The 20,248-nt window shown below is 35.9% G+C and overlaps 1 protein-coding gene across 11 annotated transcripts in view; it reads right to left on the bottom strand.

Annotated features, from left to right (window-relative positions):
* NAV3 (neuron navigator 3) overlaps positions 1-20,248 on the bottom strand; it is an 832,957-nt gene that overhangs the window by 198,196 nt on the left and 614,513 nt on the right. For all 11 annotated transcript variants that reach the window (XM_045463549.1, XM_045463554.1, XM_045463556.1 and 8 more), the window contains 2 exons: positions 12,730-12,798; positions 9,391-9,530 (listed from right to left, as the gene is read on the bottom strand). In XM_045463549.1, the coding sequence (XP_045319505.1) occupies positions 9,391-9,530; positions 12,730-12,798 (209 nt within the window). The remainder of the gene's footprint in view (positions 1-9,390; positions 9,531-12,729; positions 12,799-20,248) is intronic.

Genomic DNA, 20,248 nt, shown 5'->3' with positions numbered 1-20,248 from the left:
TTCAGAGCTGGTGCCCTTAACTAACATACCTCCTGAAGTGATATGAACAAACTCTAAAGACTACTAAAAAAATCAAGCTATTTGGGGGGGGGGGGCTATGAAAAAAAAAGTACTTTATAACGCATGTATTTACTCACTTTACTTACTTTCCACTCAGAAATCTCATTATGATATGAACTGTTATATGACTGTTTTAACACTGATTAATGCCTGATAAAAAGTCTCATTTTTAAGGATGAAAAACTAAATAAAAAAGAGATTTTATAAGAGGGCATAGAATAGAAAGAACTGAGCTTGGAGTTTAAAGACCTCAGTATTGGGGCGCCTGGGTGGCGCAGTCGGTTGAGCGTCCGACTTCAGCCAGGTCACGATCTCGCGGTCCGTGAGTTCGAGCCCCGCGTCAGGCTCTGGGCTGATGGCTCAGAGCCTGGAGCCTGTTTCCGATTCTGTGTCTCCCTCTCTCTCTGCCCCTCCCCCGTTCATGCTCTGTCTCTCTCTGCCCCAAAAATAAATAAACGTTGAAAAAAAATTTTTTTAAAGACCTCAGTATAAATGTTATTTAACATTGAGGAACAGTATAATTCTGGTCAAGTCATTTACTCTAAATTTCATCTACCATAAATGCCTCCTTCTTTCATCTTTTTTTTTTTTGAGACATGAAATGATCAATGATTAAATTAGATATTTATGTAACAGAGGCATCATTTAGCACTGTTAACACACTAGACATTGACAAATAAATGCAGAGCTGTTTTTGATGAAATGTCCAAAGGAAATATTTTATAAATAATATCCTTTTCCTAATATTCAAGAATTAGAGCCCATTCAATTTCATCAAATATTTACAACTATAAAACTACAATACTTTTATTTTTAAATGTGTTCTTCAAAATGCAGGGAAAATAATATGTAATCAAGCCCATTTGTACCTAAAACTACTTTTAACCATTTTTCAGAAAAGGAAACTAATATAAAACAGAGGAGAAAATAAAGAAATTAGAGACACAAAAACAGGTTAAATTATTAGTTAAGTATTTGTGTGAGTTAAGCTTTTTAAAAATAAGTGTTGCCTAAAACGATATAATAGATTTGTGAAATTTATATTACCAAGAATAGACAAATGCATTTTATAGTTAATATTCACTTTTTATTCCAAATTTTCATTTAAATTAAAGTTAACATACAGTGTAATATTAGTTTCAGATGTAAGATGTAGTGATTCATCACTTATACAAAACACCCACTGCTCATCACAAGTGCCCTCTTTAATATTTCTTTTAAAAATTGGTATACCAACATTAATTCTAACTCTCATTACCTTTCTACATTTCCATATTTCAACTGGCAAAAGTTACTGTAAGACAGTGCATGTATACTTTATGTTAAAATGTAATAGTCTACTGAAAAGTCAAAATGCTTACATGGCATATTTAAATTGTACAGCCTATGATGATAAATTGATGTTTTTCAATATTCAGGTAATATCTGTAATTGTGTCCATTTCTAGAATATCTGTAGAAATCCATTAGGTTTGTATATAAACACTAAGGTATTCTGAAAAACAGTAGGAGTATCGACTAACTCAGGACAAACAAATCTAACAAGCTTCAAAATAACCAGTCTCAAATACATTCACTCTCTGTTAATGGATTTCAATCTTTTACTTCAATCTCTTTTAAGTACAGGTAGTTCCAAATTTATTTCGCTCACATGTTAAGATCCCTTTCAGAGACTGACACCATGTCACCAAAATTTGAATCGACCTGCAGGTAGAAATGCCTACGAAATATTTCTTCAGAATAATTTCTATTTAGTGGTCAGGTCTCAACTTTGACCTCACTTCCTCTGGAAGCAAAACAAAACAAAACAAAACACAAAAACATTATCCCCACCCCCATTTCTGATCATCCTAGCATCAAGTCTGGGTCGGGTGGCTCCTTTACATTTCTCCATAGCTTATTATTTCCTCCCTTATGACCATTATTACTCGAGTGTAATTGCCTGTTTCCTATACTGCACTTTGTGTTCCATTAAAGCAAAGACCAAGTCTGTTATTATGCATAGAATGTCTAACACCCTAAGTGTTTTCCATAGAGGTTCTCAAACTTTCATGGGCACAGAAGTTATCTGGGGATCCTATTGAGCACACAACACATTGTGATTCCGCAGATCTGCTATGGGCCCTGAGATTCTGCATTTCTAATAAGCTCCAGATGCTCCTGCTGCTGCTGCTGCTGCTGCTGCTGCGTCACAAACCATGTTTTGAGTAACAAAGGTTGAACAGACTCGGAAATCCTGGCAGTTGCTGACATTATCAGTTTTCAAGAATTTTTCTTATGCCAGTACCCAATTTGGTTGAATTTGTCACATGGTCCATAGATGTGCAGTATTAATATTCTTTGCCTTCTGAACTTTCAGAGCTCGGCCAGTTCGATATTCGTGGGATGCTTGGCAATGTGTGGCTAGGGATATGGCAAACAAAAGAAGCCCGTCAGGTTCTCCTGACGGCCGTACATATAGTGTGTATCCTCTTTGTATTTGCAACTCAATTAAGAAGTCGGGAGACTCCTGTCCCTGCGTGTCTGGGAGCTTTGGTGGGAATGAGAAGAAAAGGTAGGAAAGAATCCACCAGGATGTTTAAGTGTTCTTCCATTAGCTAGATAGACTGCTATAGCAGTTCAAGTACAGAAGAGGAATTTCAACATCACCACTCTCAAAAATGAGACAGGAGGGACTCCAAATTATGACATCCATATCCAAACCATGGTCACCATCACTGCAACAGCTGTAAAACTGTTCTCAGATGAGTACACACATATAAGACACTTCTCTAAGCTCCACTCTAAATCTGTCCCCAGCCTCTCTCTATAGAGCAGCAGTGAGGTGCTTTGGGTCTCATTAAGAGGGCAAATCATAGGTTGCTGTGCATCAGGAAGGCACTGGAATAATAAGAGTCTCCCCGGACTCCTCACCATAAAGGTTGCACAACAGCAGCCACTGAAATGGGAGGGTCCGTAGCTCCGAGAGCGCCACGAATTCTAGTCTTTGTGCAATTTCCATGTTCAATATTAAATAGCCTGGTCTCACGGATATATTTCTGAATGTTGATAACTCAGCTTCTGACTATGAACGGGTTGTTATCTGGGTATGAGGAAAGGAACAGCTACCCAATGCACATATTTAAGGGAATTCTTGCAATGGATCTGTCTTGAATCTGCAGGATCTATGTCTACAGCTCTGGCTTCTTGTCTCTAACCTCTAAAGAGACATTTTCTCCCACTTGCTCTCCTTTCTCTCCTCCCCTTCCTCTGCCTCCACCTCCACCATCATCAACCCCACTACAACCAAATAGTATTATTTATCAACTGCTTACTTTTTCCAAGTACTCTGATACTTGCTATCACGTTTAAAGCTCTTCATGTGTAGGATCTCACTTACACCCATAATAACCTGTAATATACTTATGATTTCTCATGTTATAAATGGGAAAACTGAAACTTAAAAAGAGAAAGTAACTTGTTCCAATTCACACATATAGTAAAGCTCAGAAAAGAGAGAAGCAAAATGAGAGCTCAGGTTTTTCTGACTCCAAATTTTGGAGGCTCTTCATTCTCTCTTTTTTTCCCCATATGTTCGCCGCACGCCCAGAAATTCTGCTGGTGTGGCTCTCTAGAAAGCCACGTTTGCCACAATAGTGAAGCTAATTGGGTACCTCCTTGAAGCATGGTGTCTTTCTTTCTCAAGAAGCAGAATACAAATGGGGAGAACAATATAGGAGACACTCTCTACTTGGTACATTATATACTAACTCCTTGGGCACTCTACTTGAACCACCCAGCTGAGTTGACATAAGAATAGTATTTAATTCATGCTCAGAAAACACGTACATTGACAGAGTTAATTTTTAGTCATCTCATCTTAAAAAAAAATAACATCGATGACCTGGAAAAAGTGCCAATCTAGCTCTAAAATTAATACATGTTGATAAGTGTGGCAGTCACACAGGCATATGGCTAAGTTTAGATAAGACATTTCTCTGTGGAACTTCAGCTAGCTTTAGAGTTTAGCGCCATGTTGCCTGCTGTTACCCTGAGACAGGACACAGGGACGGTCCTCAACCTATTTACCTCTTCTTCCTCCCTGAAGAGTATGTTGCTTAGATGGAAGCAAACTAGCTTTCAACTTACAAAGCAACACCAAAATAACCAAAATGATGACAATAGCACCATTCGTTGGAAAGTATTCGCTGTGTAGCAGACATTGTACTCCTTGATACACAGGATCCCTGCTAAATACTGGGCAACTTTAACATCACAGGTCATTGGGAAAGGAAGAAAATGATTTATCGATGTGACCCTGGCAATTAATTAATTTAGACTCGCATTTCACAATAACATATCAAAACACATTTGAACATTTTAAAAAGTAAAAAGAAAAAAATGCAGAATTCAAATCCAAATATGTCTTATTACCAACTGGCCCCTTATTCACCTCACCACACTATCTTCCATAAACAATTGCCTGTGCCATGCACAGGCAATCATCAATGCAATTGATGCATTGATTGCACAGGCAATGCAATCATCAACTTTATGATGACTTAACAGAAACATGGAATGGTATTACCGGAACCCTAGAGGTGCTATCCATTCTGCACATGCTCATATCGTACCACTTGCAATGTTACAGTGCCACTTTGTGGAGCATTGTGAAATTTAGGGAAACTTCTATTTGCCAGCCACTTTTTTTTAAGTATGCAATTTATGGACTGGCATGAATAACACGTGTACACCTCAATATGGGAGCATTTATACATAAGGAAAAAACATATATTCTCAAGTCTATTGATTCACATCATCTAATACACATACCGAATTATGTTACCTCATGAAAAATCCCTAAGATTAACCTGCAATTTTCATTTAACATCATATTTTAGGCTTCTATAAGTATCAAGGAAATAAAGCAAAAAGTCATGGTGGAACACATAAATAAATCACTAGTAAAGCAATGTAATAAGTAAAAGATAATTGCATTATCTTGAAAAGAAAATACAACAGTTTAGTTCTTTAATGCTATAATAATTCAGAGCATTAAAAAAAAGGAAAAAGTACTTAAGAACCAGATAGTTATGTTTTAGCAGTCAACATTCCATGACTGATGCAACATTCACATTAAGCTTTACAAAAGCTCATTACTTTTCAAAAGTTCATTTCCAATGCTGCCAAATTCTCGGTATCAGTCCTTTTAAATCTATATTGAGTGTAAATGAAAGTGAACACGTCCACACCAGAAGACACTTCATTAGGATCCAGGAGAACAGAAAGGACATCTCCTTAGTAGATACACAGGTACAACGTAAGAATCACTTGGGAGAAACAATGAAAAGATGGTGAAATGCCCTCTGGTACTGTGGCATGTTTCTTAGCAACACAGAAAAACAATTCTCTGCTAACAAACTGTCAAGCAGTAATTGTTTACAGATCATATTTCAGAAACTGAATTCCAGATGAAGCTAGGGATATTTACGTTCCTAATAATATTAAACTGTGTCACCTTTTGCAGATTTAATACCCAGATTTTATACAACAAGAATGATTTCTTAAGATAGTTTGCTTCAGGCATATAGAGTGTGTATCTAAATGAACCAGGGCATCATCTTCACAAGATCACAAGATGGGTATTTAATTTTTTTTACAGCAAAGATCTGTGTGTAGTGTATGGGCAAAGTGATAAATGCTGGGGTCAGAACGTATTATTCGATGTCCGTATCTGAATGGCAGGTTGCCAAGAGAAGAAATTTGGACTCTCGGAAGAAATGTTTCTCTACAAACAGAGCTATCTTCATTTTCCCACTTGTTCTGAAAAATTTGTTCCCACTTTCAATTTCAACAGAGGGTGACATGGCATTGCCCCCAGCTGTGACAACGTTTCTCTCCTGCCTTCTCTGCAAGCAAGCATCTATGGCCATGCTCACGGACATTTAATTCATTTGCTAAAATGGTGAAATGAGCACCCTCTTTTTTGAATTGTTTTATTATTAAAATTATGTTAGATATATCTTTGGAAGTTGGGGACTCTCTACTGATTTCCTTTCATTAGATAAGTCACACAGTTTGCAAGTAAGTTAGTTTTACAGTGCCATACATGTGAAAAGCTGCGCTTTCACAGTATATTTTTTTAATAGAGAAATGAACCTGTTTTCACTGTCAATAAATCTTTATTACCGATTACAAATTCTAGAGATTCTTCAAGTGTTCATGTAACTCATCACCCAAGACTTATTAAAGAAAGTAGAAAGTATAATTCCTCTTAGAAGTATTTCAGGGAGCATGTTGTGGATAATGTGGATAATACCTCAAGTAAAATGTATTAATTTATTAAACTTAAATATTACAACTTAATAACTAAGAAAGGAAGAGCGATTAATTAGAATACTCAAGTTAGTATTTTCTGAATTCTGTCATTATAACACTATAACCTTTGAAAAATCTTATTTAATGTTCCCCTTACTTGATCATATTTAGTATATGTATGCAAACTAGTCTGTGATAGAGATAAGCTTGTCAGCAGAAGGAATCTTACATTTTTATATAAATTACACTACTACTATAAATATCCATGACAAAAGGGTAAGTAAAACATTCTTACCCAAAAAATATACCACTCTAATAGTCTAAAGAGTAAAGTGTAAATGGTTTCATTTGTGATGTTTGTTATTGTTTTGTTTGCTCTTATAACTTAAGATAATATTTTAGAAATATAAAATAGAATGACAATGATTAATTTTGAAACACTGAGGGGTGCTTGGCTGGCTCAGTTGGTAGCGTGCATGATTTCTGATCTCAGTGTTGTGAGTTTGAGTCCCACCTTGGGTGTGATTACTTGAAATAAACGAATGAATGAATGAATGAATACATAAATAAGTAAAATCTTTTAATAGAAACATTGATATTGGATGTATTCATTAAGTTGTAACTCCGTGTTAATAGAAAATACTATGTAGCAATCATATGATGCAATTTATGTTTCAGTCATTTTTGACAGTTTTCAGACATCTAATGCCTACATTGGGCCTATTATAATATTTGTGAAGGTGTGATCACACACCTTAATGCTTTAGAACTTTTAGTTAGTTGGAATCAAAAGTAATGAAAACTCTGATATTTTGCTGCAGTTATGGATCTGAGGAAATCTGCTTTACATTGTCAAAAACTTCATAATGTGTGTCATCTGTCTCCACCTTGTGGTGGTTGTAAATATTGCTACATCCTAGTTTTGCATTACTTCCTAGACATATGTAAGAGAGGATGGTTGAATGGCTATGGAAAAATAGAAATGCTTGTCTACTTTTACATTTTTACTTTTAGACACTAGAAATACAGAAAATAATTTCACATGACAGAAAACTTCAGATACACCATGATATCAAAATGTTAGCTCATCCAAAGCATTTCTAAATTTTTTTGCCGATGTTATTAGTCATTTCTTACAAAAATTTCAGATAATTATATAATCTCATAGTTAAATTGGATATATGAAGAGTTCATTCAACATATCTCTATGTCTAAACAAACTTTCCCTTAGAATTTCATAGCACATTCAGGCTCTGTATGACACTTTCTAGGAAAGTCACAAAACAAAGAAAATTGTTGTCTCCCTTTTCCTCAGGAAAAGTGTAAATCTTCAGTAATATTTCTCAGGCTCCTGAATCAGAAGCTTTCTTCTATACTTTAAAGAAATTCCTAACTTAGAATTATACATTATTTTCTTCCTTTGTTCCATTTGATACAAGAACAGAGGGTATTGCAGGGATCCAGGGACATTGCTTTGCCTTCAGGGATTTATGGTCTGTTTTAATTTTTTGTCTGTTTGCTTGTTTTTAAATATTTGTTTGTTTATTTTGAAAGAGAGCGGTGGGGGGGGGCATGCATGAGCAGGGAAGGGGGAGCGAGAGGGAGGGAGAGTGAGAATCCCAAGCAAGCTACTTGCTGTCAGGGCAGAATCCCCACTTGGGGCTCCATATCACGAATCATGAGACCATGATCTGAACCGAAATCAAGAGTCAGAAACTTATGGACTGAGCCACCCAGGAGCCTCTGTTCCAATTTTGTTTTAATGGCTGGGAAATCTTCACAAAAAATGTCCAATTGACAGATTATCTGTCAGTTCATGTCTAAGTTAGAGAAAGCTGTCTAATCAGACACTCTTACGAAACAATTTGATATCTAATCTGAGCGATAAAGTTCCTATCCGGCTGAGTTTGCCTGCTATTCTATTAACTAAGCATATTTTCCACTTATGGACTTCATGTTTTGCTGCATGTAAAGCTAAATACTGTAAAGAGAAGTTAAAATTGTATTGGTTTGCAAAAACTACCACAAAATCCACCCGAAGGCCTTAGTCCCTCACACAGTCACACTGCCTATAACAGTAGAGTTTCTTGATTCCCTCACGGTTTTGATATACATTGAACGTGCTCTCACTTGTGTCCATGCTCCACAGTGCAATGTATCAAGCCAGCACCTAGTTAAATGCACACTGCACAATACAGAGAATTGTGTATCATCTAGTGAGAATATAATTTGTCTTTAACACAGACTTCCACTATACCTCCTTTCTTCCTGATGATTTTGTGATTTGATATTTCCATTCTGCACTCTTCAAGAAAATAAAACAAACATGGATAATTTGTCTCTTTAGGGAAAACTAAGGTCACATTATTTCTGTGATAGATTAAATATCTATCCTAATTATGCCTCAATTTCTGATGCCCAAAAGACTTACGGCATTTATGTTAACTGAAGCTAAATATTCAAATAAGTTTAATATAAATTTATCAATTTATAATAATTGTTCATAAAACATGAGAAGGCAAAAGAGGAGGAAATATTTTTGGGAGAAAGATTTTAGACTTGGGTATACAATTAACCACTTTAAATTTTTTGTAATGTGTCATTTATTTTTGAGGGAGAGAAAGGGACAGAGTATGAGCAGGGGAGGGACAGAGAGAGAGGGAGACACAGAACCTGAAGCAGGCTCCAGGCTCTGAGCTGTCAGCCCAGAGCCCGACGCAGGGCTCAAACCCACTCGAACTGCGAGATCATGACCTGAGCCAAAGTTGGATGCTTAACTGACTGCACCACCCAGGCACCCCTACAATTAAACACTTTAGAATGTATGAGTCTACTTCCTTAAAATGTTCTTTAGAATGAAAAGCCCTGAAGAAAGCTAGAATTCAGGAGGGGGCAGTTTGAAAACATGAAACTGTGCTGGTAAGAACTCCATTCCAAAAGCCATTAACACTGCTCAAATATTGGACTTAGTATGTAATTTACAAGGCTAATACCTTAGCCTTATGCCATAATGATGTAACAGGCAAACACTTACCTTTTTCATTTCCATTTGCATAATTTGGAGGCTTGTTTTTGTCAATGCTGTTAAAGCTCTGACTTCTCCTATTTAAATTAGAGGCTCCCTGGGCTTTACTGCTGCTGCCTGCAGCTGGCACCCTAGAGGGACCTGGAAGCCTGAAATAGTATAAGAAAAATTACATCATTATTGTATATTGCAAAAAGATAGGGGTAGGAGGTTCTGAGCAGGGAAGCCTTAATGGGAAAGGCACAATATAGGATGTTCTAAAATCTATTTAGCAGAAAATTGGTGGCTTAAGTGATAAATAGCTAAACACAAGGATTAAGAATCTTCAGAAAAATCTTGTCTCACTCTTCAATAAATCTTCCCTCAAATGATATTAACAATGTAGAACAATTAGAAATAATGTAACCTTTAACTTAAAAAGTCATTCTTACCATACCCCTAATAATAATAATAATAATAATAATAATAATAATAATAATAAAACTTTGACTTAAAAGTACTATAACAATTACATGAAAAGCAAGGGAAATAACAACACAAATGTATTATGTTCTCAGGGTATTAATCACCTATTTGCAGTTATTATTAAGTTGTTCTGTTCAATGTATGGGGCATTTGTTTTTATCCTACATAGCTGTAGCCTAAGTCAACTTGATAATAACAAGAAAAATAAAGGTACTGAAAAAACTGCTAACAGCAAATGCTTATAGTATATCTAAGGTAGTAAACTACTCTTATTAAAACATGGTGCAGAGACAAGGTCATGAATTAATTTATATTTCATTGGTCTGCCTCAAAAATTTTTTTTTCTGTAACTGTTTTACCAAAAATAAGTACCAAGACGCTACTGGTTATCTTGCAAGTGTGGCCAACTGATCACAGAGGTGATATAACAAGAAAGGATGAAGGTCTCAGAACAAGAAAATCTCTATGAGCAGAATGATAATGTAAAATACACCTACAGTGACAGTAACTTTAGCTATTCTTTGTGTATGGAAGACAGACCACAAGGAAATACAGACAGACTGTCTTAAAATTAGGGTAAGTTTCACATTAGGGTGTGATTTAGAGTTATTTTACATGGACTAACACTAAATACCAATGTGGATAATTTATTTCACTGCTAAAGTAGTTTCCACAATAAAATTTCAAGTATCAATTATTTCATGAATTGTGCCTAAAACGTACAATCACTATATTTTATTTTATACTATTAACATATTGTACATATAATAAACAATCTGTATCAATTAAAACTAGTCATTAGGAACCAATGTTGGCGTCCTAGGTCATATTTAAAAACACGATCTTAAAGGATGTCAGCATCTTTGCCAGCATTTGCTGCCATCGTGTGAATGTCACTGTGTACTTCTCTGACATTTTCTATTTTAAAAGAAAAAAATCCAGAACTTGAAAATGAAGCACTGAAATTTTTACTGTTCTCTCATACTATATTTTTTAAATGAAAGTATAAAATAAAAATAACTGTCATATTGATGCACAATATATCATGATTTCAAGATAAGTTGTTACTATATTCGTATTTTAACTCACCTTTATAACTGATACATTATCTCCATAGATTATTAGGAAATCAAACTCTTAAATACTATAGGTACCTTTAAAAAATAGCAACAGGTATTGCAACATGGAATGAAGATCAGGAAAACTCAAGTACCAGCTTAAAAACAGAAGTTCTGCTTTCTTGGAATACTTGGTAATTTCAAAATGTTGATTGCATTTTGGAGTTTAAATACATATGGCTAATAAATAGCTCCTTTGGCTGTTTTGCCAATTAGAAATTGCCTCACACATGAGATTGGAACCTTTTCGATGATTCCAGCATTAACTTTTGCTCAAATGGACCCACAGGGTATGTAAGGACACCACAATTAACTACAGACACCAAGAATTTTGAGTACCAGTGACTGCACTCTGCAGAAAGAACTCAATTAATTAATTTGGCCAAATGTCCCAATCATAATAAATCTGAGAACTACTCCTGCAGACACAGCTACAGACTTAGAAAGTTCATTCCAAACTCACATGTATAAACACATTTTGTCACAAAACTTGCCCTTCTTGCAATGAAACTTGACCTGTTTCTAGAAAGCAATTAAAATACATTTTAATCTTTACCGTGACCCATGAAGCCAAATGATCTTCAGTTCTCAGAAGAACAAATTAAAACAAATTAAAAAATCCATTTGCTCTTCTCATTACCCTAATGTGACAGGCAGCCAGAGCTCCAGATCATTCATCAAAGTAATAAAAAGAGAAATAAGAATGAAGCCAAAAAAAGACAAGAGAGAGAGATATTCTATTAAATCAAAGTACTAAAGTGTATTTTATATGCATGAGCCTTAGAAGTGGTAATAAAAAATGCTTATTGTACATGGCAGGTCACTGTTCTTTGCACATCTGAATTCATATCATTTTTCTTACTTTTAATTAAATACCCTTTACATTTTTCTCTCCAGAATCGTTTAAATTACTATGGAAATGAACATAACTTAGAAAACCAGGGCAAGAGGAAAAGAACATACCTCAAGTCAAGGCATCAGAAGCAGTCCTTGTGGTCAAACAGTGCATAGTATGTATGATACATTATCAGAGCAGTGATTAGGAAGCCACCCCTGAGATACTCCTCCAGTGAGAGAGGTGGCACATATAATCACATAATAATCAGGGGTGCAAAACACATTTGCTGTGGCTCCACTCAGCTGCACCACTGTGCCTTTGGTAACTTAACAGTTTTACAAACACATCACTTTCAGCATCAGTTATAAAGCAGTATTTTCCATAATGCAGTCATTTACTATAAGACTGTCTTTAAAATATGTATGTCATAAAGAAGCAACAATTTAAACTATTATAGATAAAAGAACAGTCCAGGTTAACCTGGTGACCTGGTGCTAACCTACCCACAAATACCTGCCAATATTCCTCAATTCTGCTTCAAAACATGCAGTAATTAATGCATGCCCATTTCAAAAAGCAATCACATTCTTGTGTGACTTCCAGATTCTGTAACCTGGAAAGAATGGGGCCTTCAAAGTCATGTTTTCCTTGACTTTCTCTAAGCCTAGAAGCTAGACTTCAGCCCAGTTATAACACTATATGTAACAAAACCAAAACAGAAGAAGCCAAAACCCATTTAATGATCTAACACAGACATGCTCATCCCTGAGAATGTGTATGCAAATCCAGTTGGAGGAATTCATCCCTCTAAACTTTTCATCCAGAAGTATGTGATTTATGAAAAAAATTTAGAATGATAGGACAAAATATCACTGGGCAGTTACTTTATTATCACTAACAAGCAATAAATTAGAGATATTAACTGACCTAGTAGGCTTTTTTTGACTGGTTGCAATTCCACTGTGATTAGATTGAGTTGCATATCTGGCTGCCAGACTGTATGAGGAGAAACAGAGAAATTGAATTAAAGAGATTCTTTGAACATGGAAAGAAAGCACAAAATTACAAGAAAACTAGGAGTTAATGAAATGCAATTGGAACATATATAAGCATGTATAAAGAATAAATTAATTAGAAAATTATGATAATGCAACACATATACCATGAACTTTGATTAATGAACACACTATGAAATAATGCCATGCACCCCTTGTCACGGTATCATCAATGACGTTAAAATTATGGCTGTGTGATATTGTTCATATTATCTTAAGTAGTAGTTCATTGCACAAAAAATTCAATGTTTGTAAATGACTATGAAAACTTCAGGAAAGCTAAAGTCTGACTTTACATGGTACAAAGATCTCCTTCTCAAAAAGGTTAAAATGGACAGAAAACATGTAAGAGTCATTATTTTCTTTAACAAGTTCTTCTAATTTGATGCTTTAACCAAAATGCTATCTTGAAAACCAAATGACTAAAACATCTGGTGTCTGACAAATGTAATGTATTGTACCTTGAATGCACCTAGAATGTTTTAAGGAAATGAACAATACAAGATGTTTCTCTAAAGAGAGAGCTATGCAAAAGTCAAATGGATTAAACTAGAGTTAAATTCTTCAAAAACAAACTTGACAACTGTTAATGACAACTTCTGGGCATTCTTGAACTATAATTCTTAATAATTTTTTTAAATCAAAATCTTCACTCTAAGACACAAAAGAAAGCATTATTTAAACCGAGCTCTAAAGAGCAGTGAATACTTTGCAAACAAAATGAAATTTTGCACTTGAAGTTAAGCTAATTTTGGAATTACCTGAATGTTCCGAAAATTAGTGTTTTGCGGGCTATGGTCAGACCCAATTAGACCTGAAACATGTTCAGATACCCTGTAATGGTCATGCGTTGATGCCTGAGTGGAGAATCACTTTTCAGGTGAACTGTGAGGACTGTATATGATGTGCATGTAGTTTCCAAAGTCTCCGAGGAAACAGGAACAACATGGGGGTGTTAGAATCAGGGTAAAAGGGTCAAAAGAGCCCTGATGCAGTTCATCCAGTAGCTTTGCTGCCAAGCAACAGGGATTTTACTCAAGGCAAGGATTTCTTACGGTGTTGACATGCTTCCTAAGTTAATTCTCCCTCCACTAGGGAGCAAGAAGACCTTTTAGACACTGCCTGGGTAGAAAAGAATAAAATCCGCATAGCTAAGGAGCTTTTCATAGCACTTATTTTTCACATTTGACATGTGAATTATTATTATCTGCACATAATAACATCTGCGTTCTAACTCCCCTGGACACTGAGACAACTGGCCCCAACTGCTGAAACTACCCCGGGTGACAATGACATCAGAGAATAATTTAAAAATAAAAACCAAAGTGTGTGAATGAAATGAGATATTAATTTAAAATCTAAATTTAAAATAAAAGCACCCAAAGTGAAGGAACATTTTTTGTGAACTTCTCAGTCTACTTTGTGAATCTAAGAGAAAGAGACCTACCTCAAGGTTCACTACTATATCCTATCCTGTACTCCCCAAAATTGAACACACATATGAGCTGGAGAAATGACAATGAAACAATAAATCCTCCTTAAGGGAACCGAAGACACCTCATAGGGGTTTCTTCCATGATTTTAAAGAAGTACAATAATTTCTAGGAGGGAAGTGGGTAGGGGGAGAAAATCTAGAGAGGTCAACTGACTTGCTAAAATCAGTTTGGTTTTTATGGCCCATGTGTTTTCTAATTCATGATGAGATAATAATATTCTATGTTTGCCTAGATTTTTGCACCAAACCCTCATATTTTAATCCTTTGACCCTTGGCTTCTGTTCTGCTTCCGTTGCACTTGTGAAACTGTTATGTGAAGAACACGGAGTTTTCTTCAGTTCTCACCATACTCTAACATCTTTGTATTTGGCCATATTGCTCACTCTGCCTTTTGGAATCTTTCTCTTTATAGAGTGTAGCACCAGTGAGCTCACTTGATTTGCCCACCATCATTATTATCCATTTTCTCTTTCCTTCACTGGGTCCTTTTCCTTTATCAAGGTCATAAAGGCATGATTTTTCATATGCCCTCTCTCCTCACACACTTGTATACATTCTTTCACTTAGCAATTCATTTCTTATCTAAGATTTTAAATAAAATCTATTATAAAATAGGATTAATGTGTGCATTGCACCCCCAGCCCTCAACAATAACTGAGTAAAAGATGCCCGTTTCCATGATCTTCAAAGTCACCACATTAAACACCATTTTCCTTCTTTTATCCCCCCAGGTCTCAATCAGATCCCTCCTCTAATTTCTTGATTTCTATTCACAAGATCATCATTTTCTTTAGGCCAATGGGCTTGAAACCTCAACAGTTGACTCTTCTCTTTTTCTTTGTAATTATTGCAGATAAGCATTCAATAGGCTGTCACGCTGATTCAGCCTCTATAAGTCCATTTGCATGTATGTTCTCTTTCAGTTTCCTTGTTTACTGCACTAACTCAAACCCCCAGTACTTCCCACAATGCCTTTGGCTCCTTATTTTTCTCCACAGTGCTTATAATACCATATCCCAAGTTTCAGATGTACAGTCTAGTAATAGAACAGGTGAGGAGGTACAGCTAATGCAATTTATTGGTAAAACAAACACAAGGGACATGTAGACACAGCTCTGAGGCAAGATGCAGTAGATAAATATAGTCAGAACATCATTAAACTAGGAATTTTTAAAACATCTGGATTGAAGAGTATGTATTTTTTTTCCTGGGAAGATTGTTCAATGAGACTTCTTCTAACTAGTGGATGATAAAAATATCAGAAACAGAAGCACAAAAGAAATATTTTGAGACTCATTGTGGGTTCTACTGAAAGAAGTATCTGCTCATCTAGCTGATAAAGTGAAATATCAAGGGAATGCTTTTTATTTCCCTAACATGGAAGACAAGAGGAAGAAACTAGAGGCAGTCAAATTAATTTTTTAAAAAAATAATAAAACTCATCTGGTCTTCAACACACAGAAAGATCCAAACTACCAGACCTTTCTAATGTAACTTCAGCGCAAATGCCCGTGTTGAACTATAATATCCACTTGTTATGAGGATAGAAAGCTTCTCAGAGTAAACAGATCCTGATTGTGACTTACCCATTTTTACTAACTGCTAGTACCTGACCACTCAAAGTGTCGTCCAAAGACCAAAAAAACTGGCATCACCTGGGACTTTTTAAAAAATAATGACCCTCAGGTCTCATCTGCATTTTAACAGGATTCTTACGCATAATAAAATTGAAAAAGCTGTGCTCTACAGAATACTCACAAATGTGCAATCTTGCAAAAAAAAACCCCACCTTCCATTCTGTAAAGTCAAACAGCATAATCTAAACATCTCAAGCCATGCCTCATCTCCTATCCTGCAACAGCTTTAGATACTATTGATAGCCTCCTTCTAGAAATCCTCACCTCACATAGCTTTCCTAAAGAAACAGCTACCTCTCCAGCTACTCCTCCTTCCCAAATATAGATTGACTATCTCCACCCCCTAAATTTTGTACCATTATCATGAATATTTTCAAAATTGTAATCCTAGGCAACAGGCGATCTATTCTTCTATTCTTTTTACCTCAGGTGTACATTTTATACTCAAATCTCAACCCTAACCTCGAGGTCTCTTTCCTTTCCTAAATATCATCTTGACATCCCCTAGATATTATACCTGGATCTATCACCTAGATTTCTCCCAGATATTCCCAAAATGTTCATAACAATTCATTCTCCTTCTTTCATACCATCCTCCCTCTTTGTCATGTAACTTGACTGTCACCATTTTTTCTGTTGGACAGTATGGCATTGCCTCAGTCATTACCTACTACTTGCTTTCTCTGTCAGTCATCTCTCCCACAGAGCCTAATAATAGCTCTTCTTTGTTATCAGTCCATTTTTTATTTCCAGACAAATCAGATCATTCTTCTCATAATCAACAGAATGAACTTTCCCAAGACAGAATGAATGTCAACCCCTTTTCCTGAAGTTGCTATTGACTCCTCATTGCCCACAGGGTAAAATCCAAGCCCTGTGACTTGGTGTGCAGCGTTTCTTTCTGCTTTCTCAGATTCTTACAGCTTTGTCTCCTCTGCACATCTCTGCTCCGTTTTCTCCACTGTCACCACACCTCTGCTCCTTATCTATAACCTCTTCTCCCACGGGCCCATGGCTTTCTTCATGAGGTTTCCTTCATCTGAAAGACCAATCCTTCTCTTCCCTATATTACAAAACCTTACCGCTGCTTCAAAATCCTGCTCAAATGTCACCTTTTGTTGAAGCATCTCTCAAGTTTCCCAAAGTTAGTTTCGTCCTCCCATGGTCCACAGGTCTTAATTCTTCTCTAATTAGTAGGTTAATATGGGAATTTATCACGATATTTGCCTGTGTCCTGAGCAGATGTATCGTTCACTAGGACAGGAATTGTGTTATGTCAACTTTTGCATTCTAATTCCTCTCATGGGGGTGATATGTGTTTAATCACTGAATACTTGACTGATATTAACTGAGTGTTATTTTTGAACAAAGGTATGTTATATCCCCAACTTTTATGCAGGAGGAATCGTTTTAAGAATGGATATATTGGAAGTGTATTAAAGGATGGAACAAAAAGACACTCATTTTCATTGTGTCCTTAGTAAGTGATCAGCAGTTCACATTTATTTTCTCACTTGTTCCTTACAATAGTCCTGCAAAGGTGAGACTCTATCCCTGACTGAAACTATGAAACTAAAGATTTTAAACATTCACTTATCTGTATACATTATACATCTTAAAAATAACAGTACTAAAATTTGAACTTTGGTCTGTTAGATACTATATAATCTGTGCTATGCTCTATTATACTATATCGTTTTCATGCAAACTGATTACTAATTGCAATATTTTAATGCTTCTTTTTCTATTAATTCATTGCCCTATGGATTTATATCTCCAAGACAACAACAACAACAACAACAACAACAACAACAACAACAACTTCATTGCTGCTACAAATAGCAACTCTTCCAGTATCAAAGACATCTACTTTCAAAATATATTCTTTAGCACTCAGATATGTAATATTAATAATTAATTTCAATGGGTCACTTTATATAGAAATCTAGAATAGGCAATAATACAATTTGAAAGAGAAAGATACTTTTAGTACCGAAGTAACTCTCCTCACAATTCTTCCACGTAAACAATATCATTTAAATTGTTAAGTAACAGGGGCGCCTGGGTGGCTCAGTCAGTTAAGCATCTGATTTTGGCTCAGGTCATGATCTCACAGTTCATGGGTTCGATCCCCACACTGGGCTCAGTGCTGATAGCTCAGAGCCTGGAGCCTGCTTCATGGATTCTGTGCCCCCCTCTCTCTCTACCCCTCCCGTGCTAGTGCGCTCTCTCTCTCTCAAAAATAAACATTAAAAAAATTTTTTTTTAAATTGTTAAGCAACATTTAATCAGGGCTAGGAAATATGGCATAATAATTATAGCCTCCTGCTCCCATACCCATTGCACAGATGATTAACCAGTCAATCACATAATTCTTTCCTATTGAGCCCTGTGGTAGCTCCAAAATCCTTGGCCAAGACTCAGGTAATCTTTTTTGCCTGAATTGAGAGAATTTATTAAGTGAGAGAATTAGAATGAGAATAAAAACTTATTTGAATCTCTTTATTGTCTCATCAAAACATTAAGAAGATTTGAGTGGCTCGGTACAGATTTTTTTTTTTTTAATTTTTTTTTTTCAACGTTTATTTATTTTTTTGGGACAGAGAGAGACAGAGCATGAACGGGGGAGGGGCAGAGAGAGAGGGAGACACAGAATCGGAAACAGGCTCCAGGCTCTGAGCCATCAGCCCAGAGCCCGACGCGGGGCCCAAACCCACGGACCGCGAGATCGTGACCTGGCTGAAGTCGGACGCTTAACCGGCTGCGCCACCCAGGCGCCCCTCGGTACAGATTTTTATAGAAGATTCTATTTCTATTATAGTTAATGGAACAGTAGAACTCCATGCAGAAGTGAAAGTTACATAATCTTAAAAATTATGTAAAATCTTAATGTTTAGTTTTTATTTTCAAAACCAAATTGGACCCATAAAAAAAGAACACATGAATCATTACAAGTTACCAACACATAATATCTGAGTCTCACACAATCCGTCATTCTTTATCTACATCGGTATTACGAAGTTTCTTCTAAAAAAAAATCAGTTGAAACAACTCATATTTGAGCTGTGTTTAATTATTACGATAATTGAACATACTTATTATGACATTTGAAAATATTTTATTCTTATTTATTGATTCTACAAATATCCTTTTAACGCCCATGATTTGCCCAGTTAAGAACCTGGAGAACCACAGCAACTTGTTAAGGAGTTGGGCCTCTGTCCTGAGGCAGTAGGGAATACCAAAAGGTGTTGACTGCAGAATAAAGGATAAATTCTCAGATTAGAGAGACTTTCTCTTAGGTGTGTAAAGGAGGAACTAGAGGAGGGAGAAAGTTGGGGTATTTGTCAAGGCTGGAACCCAGAGACCAAATAGGAAATCACTGCTATAATTCAGGCTAGATTTGAAGAGGGTCTGAATGAAGACAGAGGCACAGGAAACAGAAGTAAATGATTAATGAGAGAAGTTAATTGTACCTGGAGGAACTGAAGAAAAGGGAAGAATTTAGGAAGGCTCCTGGTTCTCTGGCTTGAGTTGCACGGGATAGTTACATACATGCAGAGTAGGAAAAACAGACTGAACATCCCTGGCATAGTGTATGAATGGAAAAAAATAAAGACTCGACTTCTCAATCATGTCACTAGTCACAGGGTGAATGAATTAACAGGATATACTGGGAAGATGTATACTCAGTGGTGAATAAACTCACCTTTACAGTGGAGCTAAAGTCAAGATCACTTTAAGAGGAAATTAACTGCACATTCCTCAGAGTTTTTACAGTGGAAGGTAGATATAGATATTATGAAATTTGATTCAGTTTTATGTTGTATTTATTCTAATAAGCATGTATGTGTTGATTTAATCAACAGGTTAATTAATCATTAAAGACTTTTATTGACCACCCATATGTACTGGCACTGGGCTAGAAAAATTCAATTTGGAAAAATAAGATTTACACATGCATGGTTTAGGTTTTACTGTGAGAAGTATAACACTTAAAACCAAATATACTAATTCAAACTCCTTTCTAAAAAGTATAATTTGATATTCAATGGAAACTGAATTTACTTGCTTGAAAGGAGCAACGTGCAAATATTAGGCAGGTACATAAAAGTGATACATTAAAATTTTCATTTTCTCTGAATTATTAAACTCCAATGTCAGTAGTAAAATCTAGTATATGGGTTAGTAGCACAGGATTTGGACTCAGGCTGCTCTATCTAAATCCCAGCTTAGCTGTTTCTATTCTCTTTGTCTG

This window comes from Leopardus geoffroyi, chromosome B4 (genome assembly GCF_018350155.1).
Source record: "Leopardus geoffroyi isolate Oge1 chromosome B4, O.geoffroyi_Oge1_pat1.0, whole genome shotgun sequence".
Taxonomy (NCBI): Eukaryota; Metazoa; Chordata; class Mammalia; order Carnivora; family Felidae; genus Leopardus; species Leopardus geoffroyi.
Note: the sequence above shows the minus strand (reverse complement) of the source record. Positions and strands in the feature narration are given on the sequence as shown.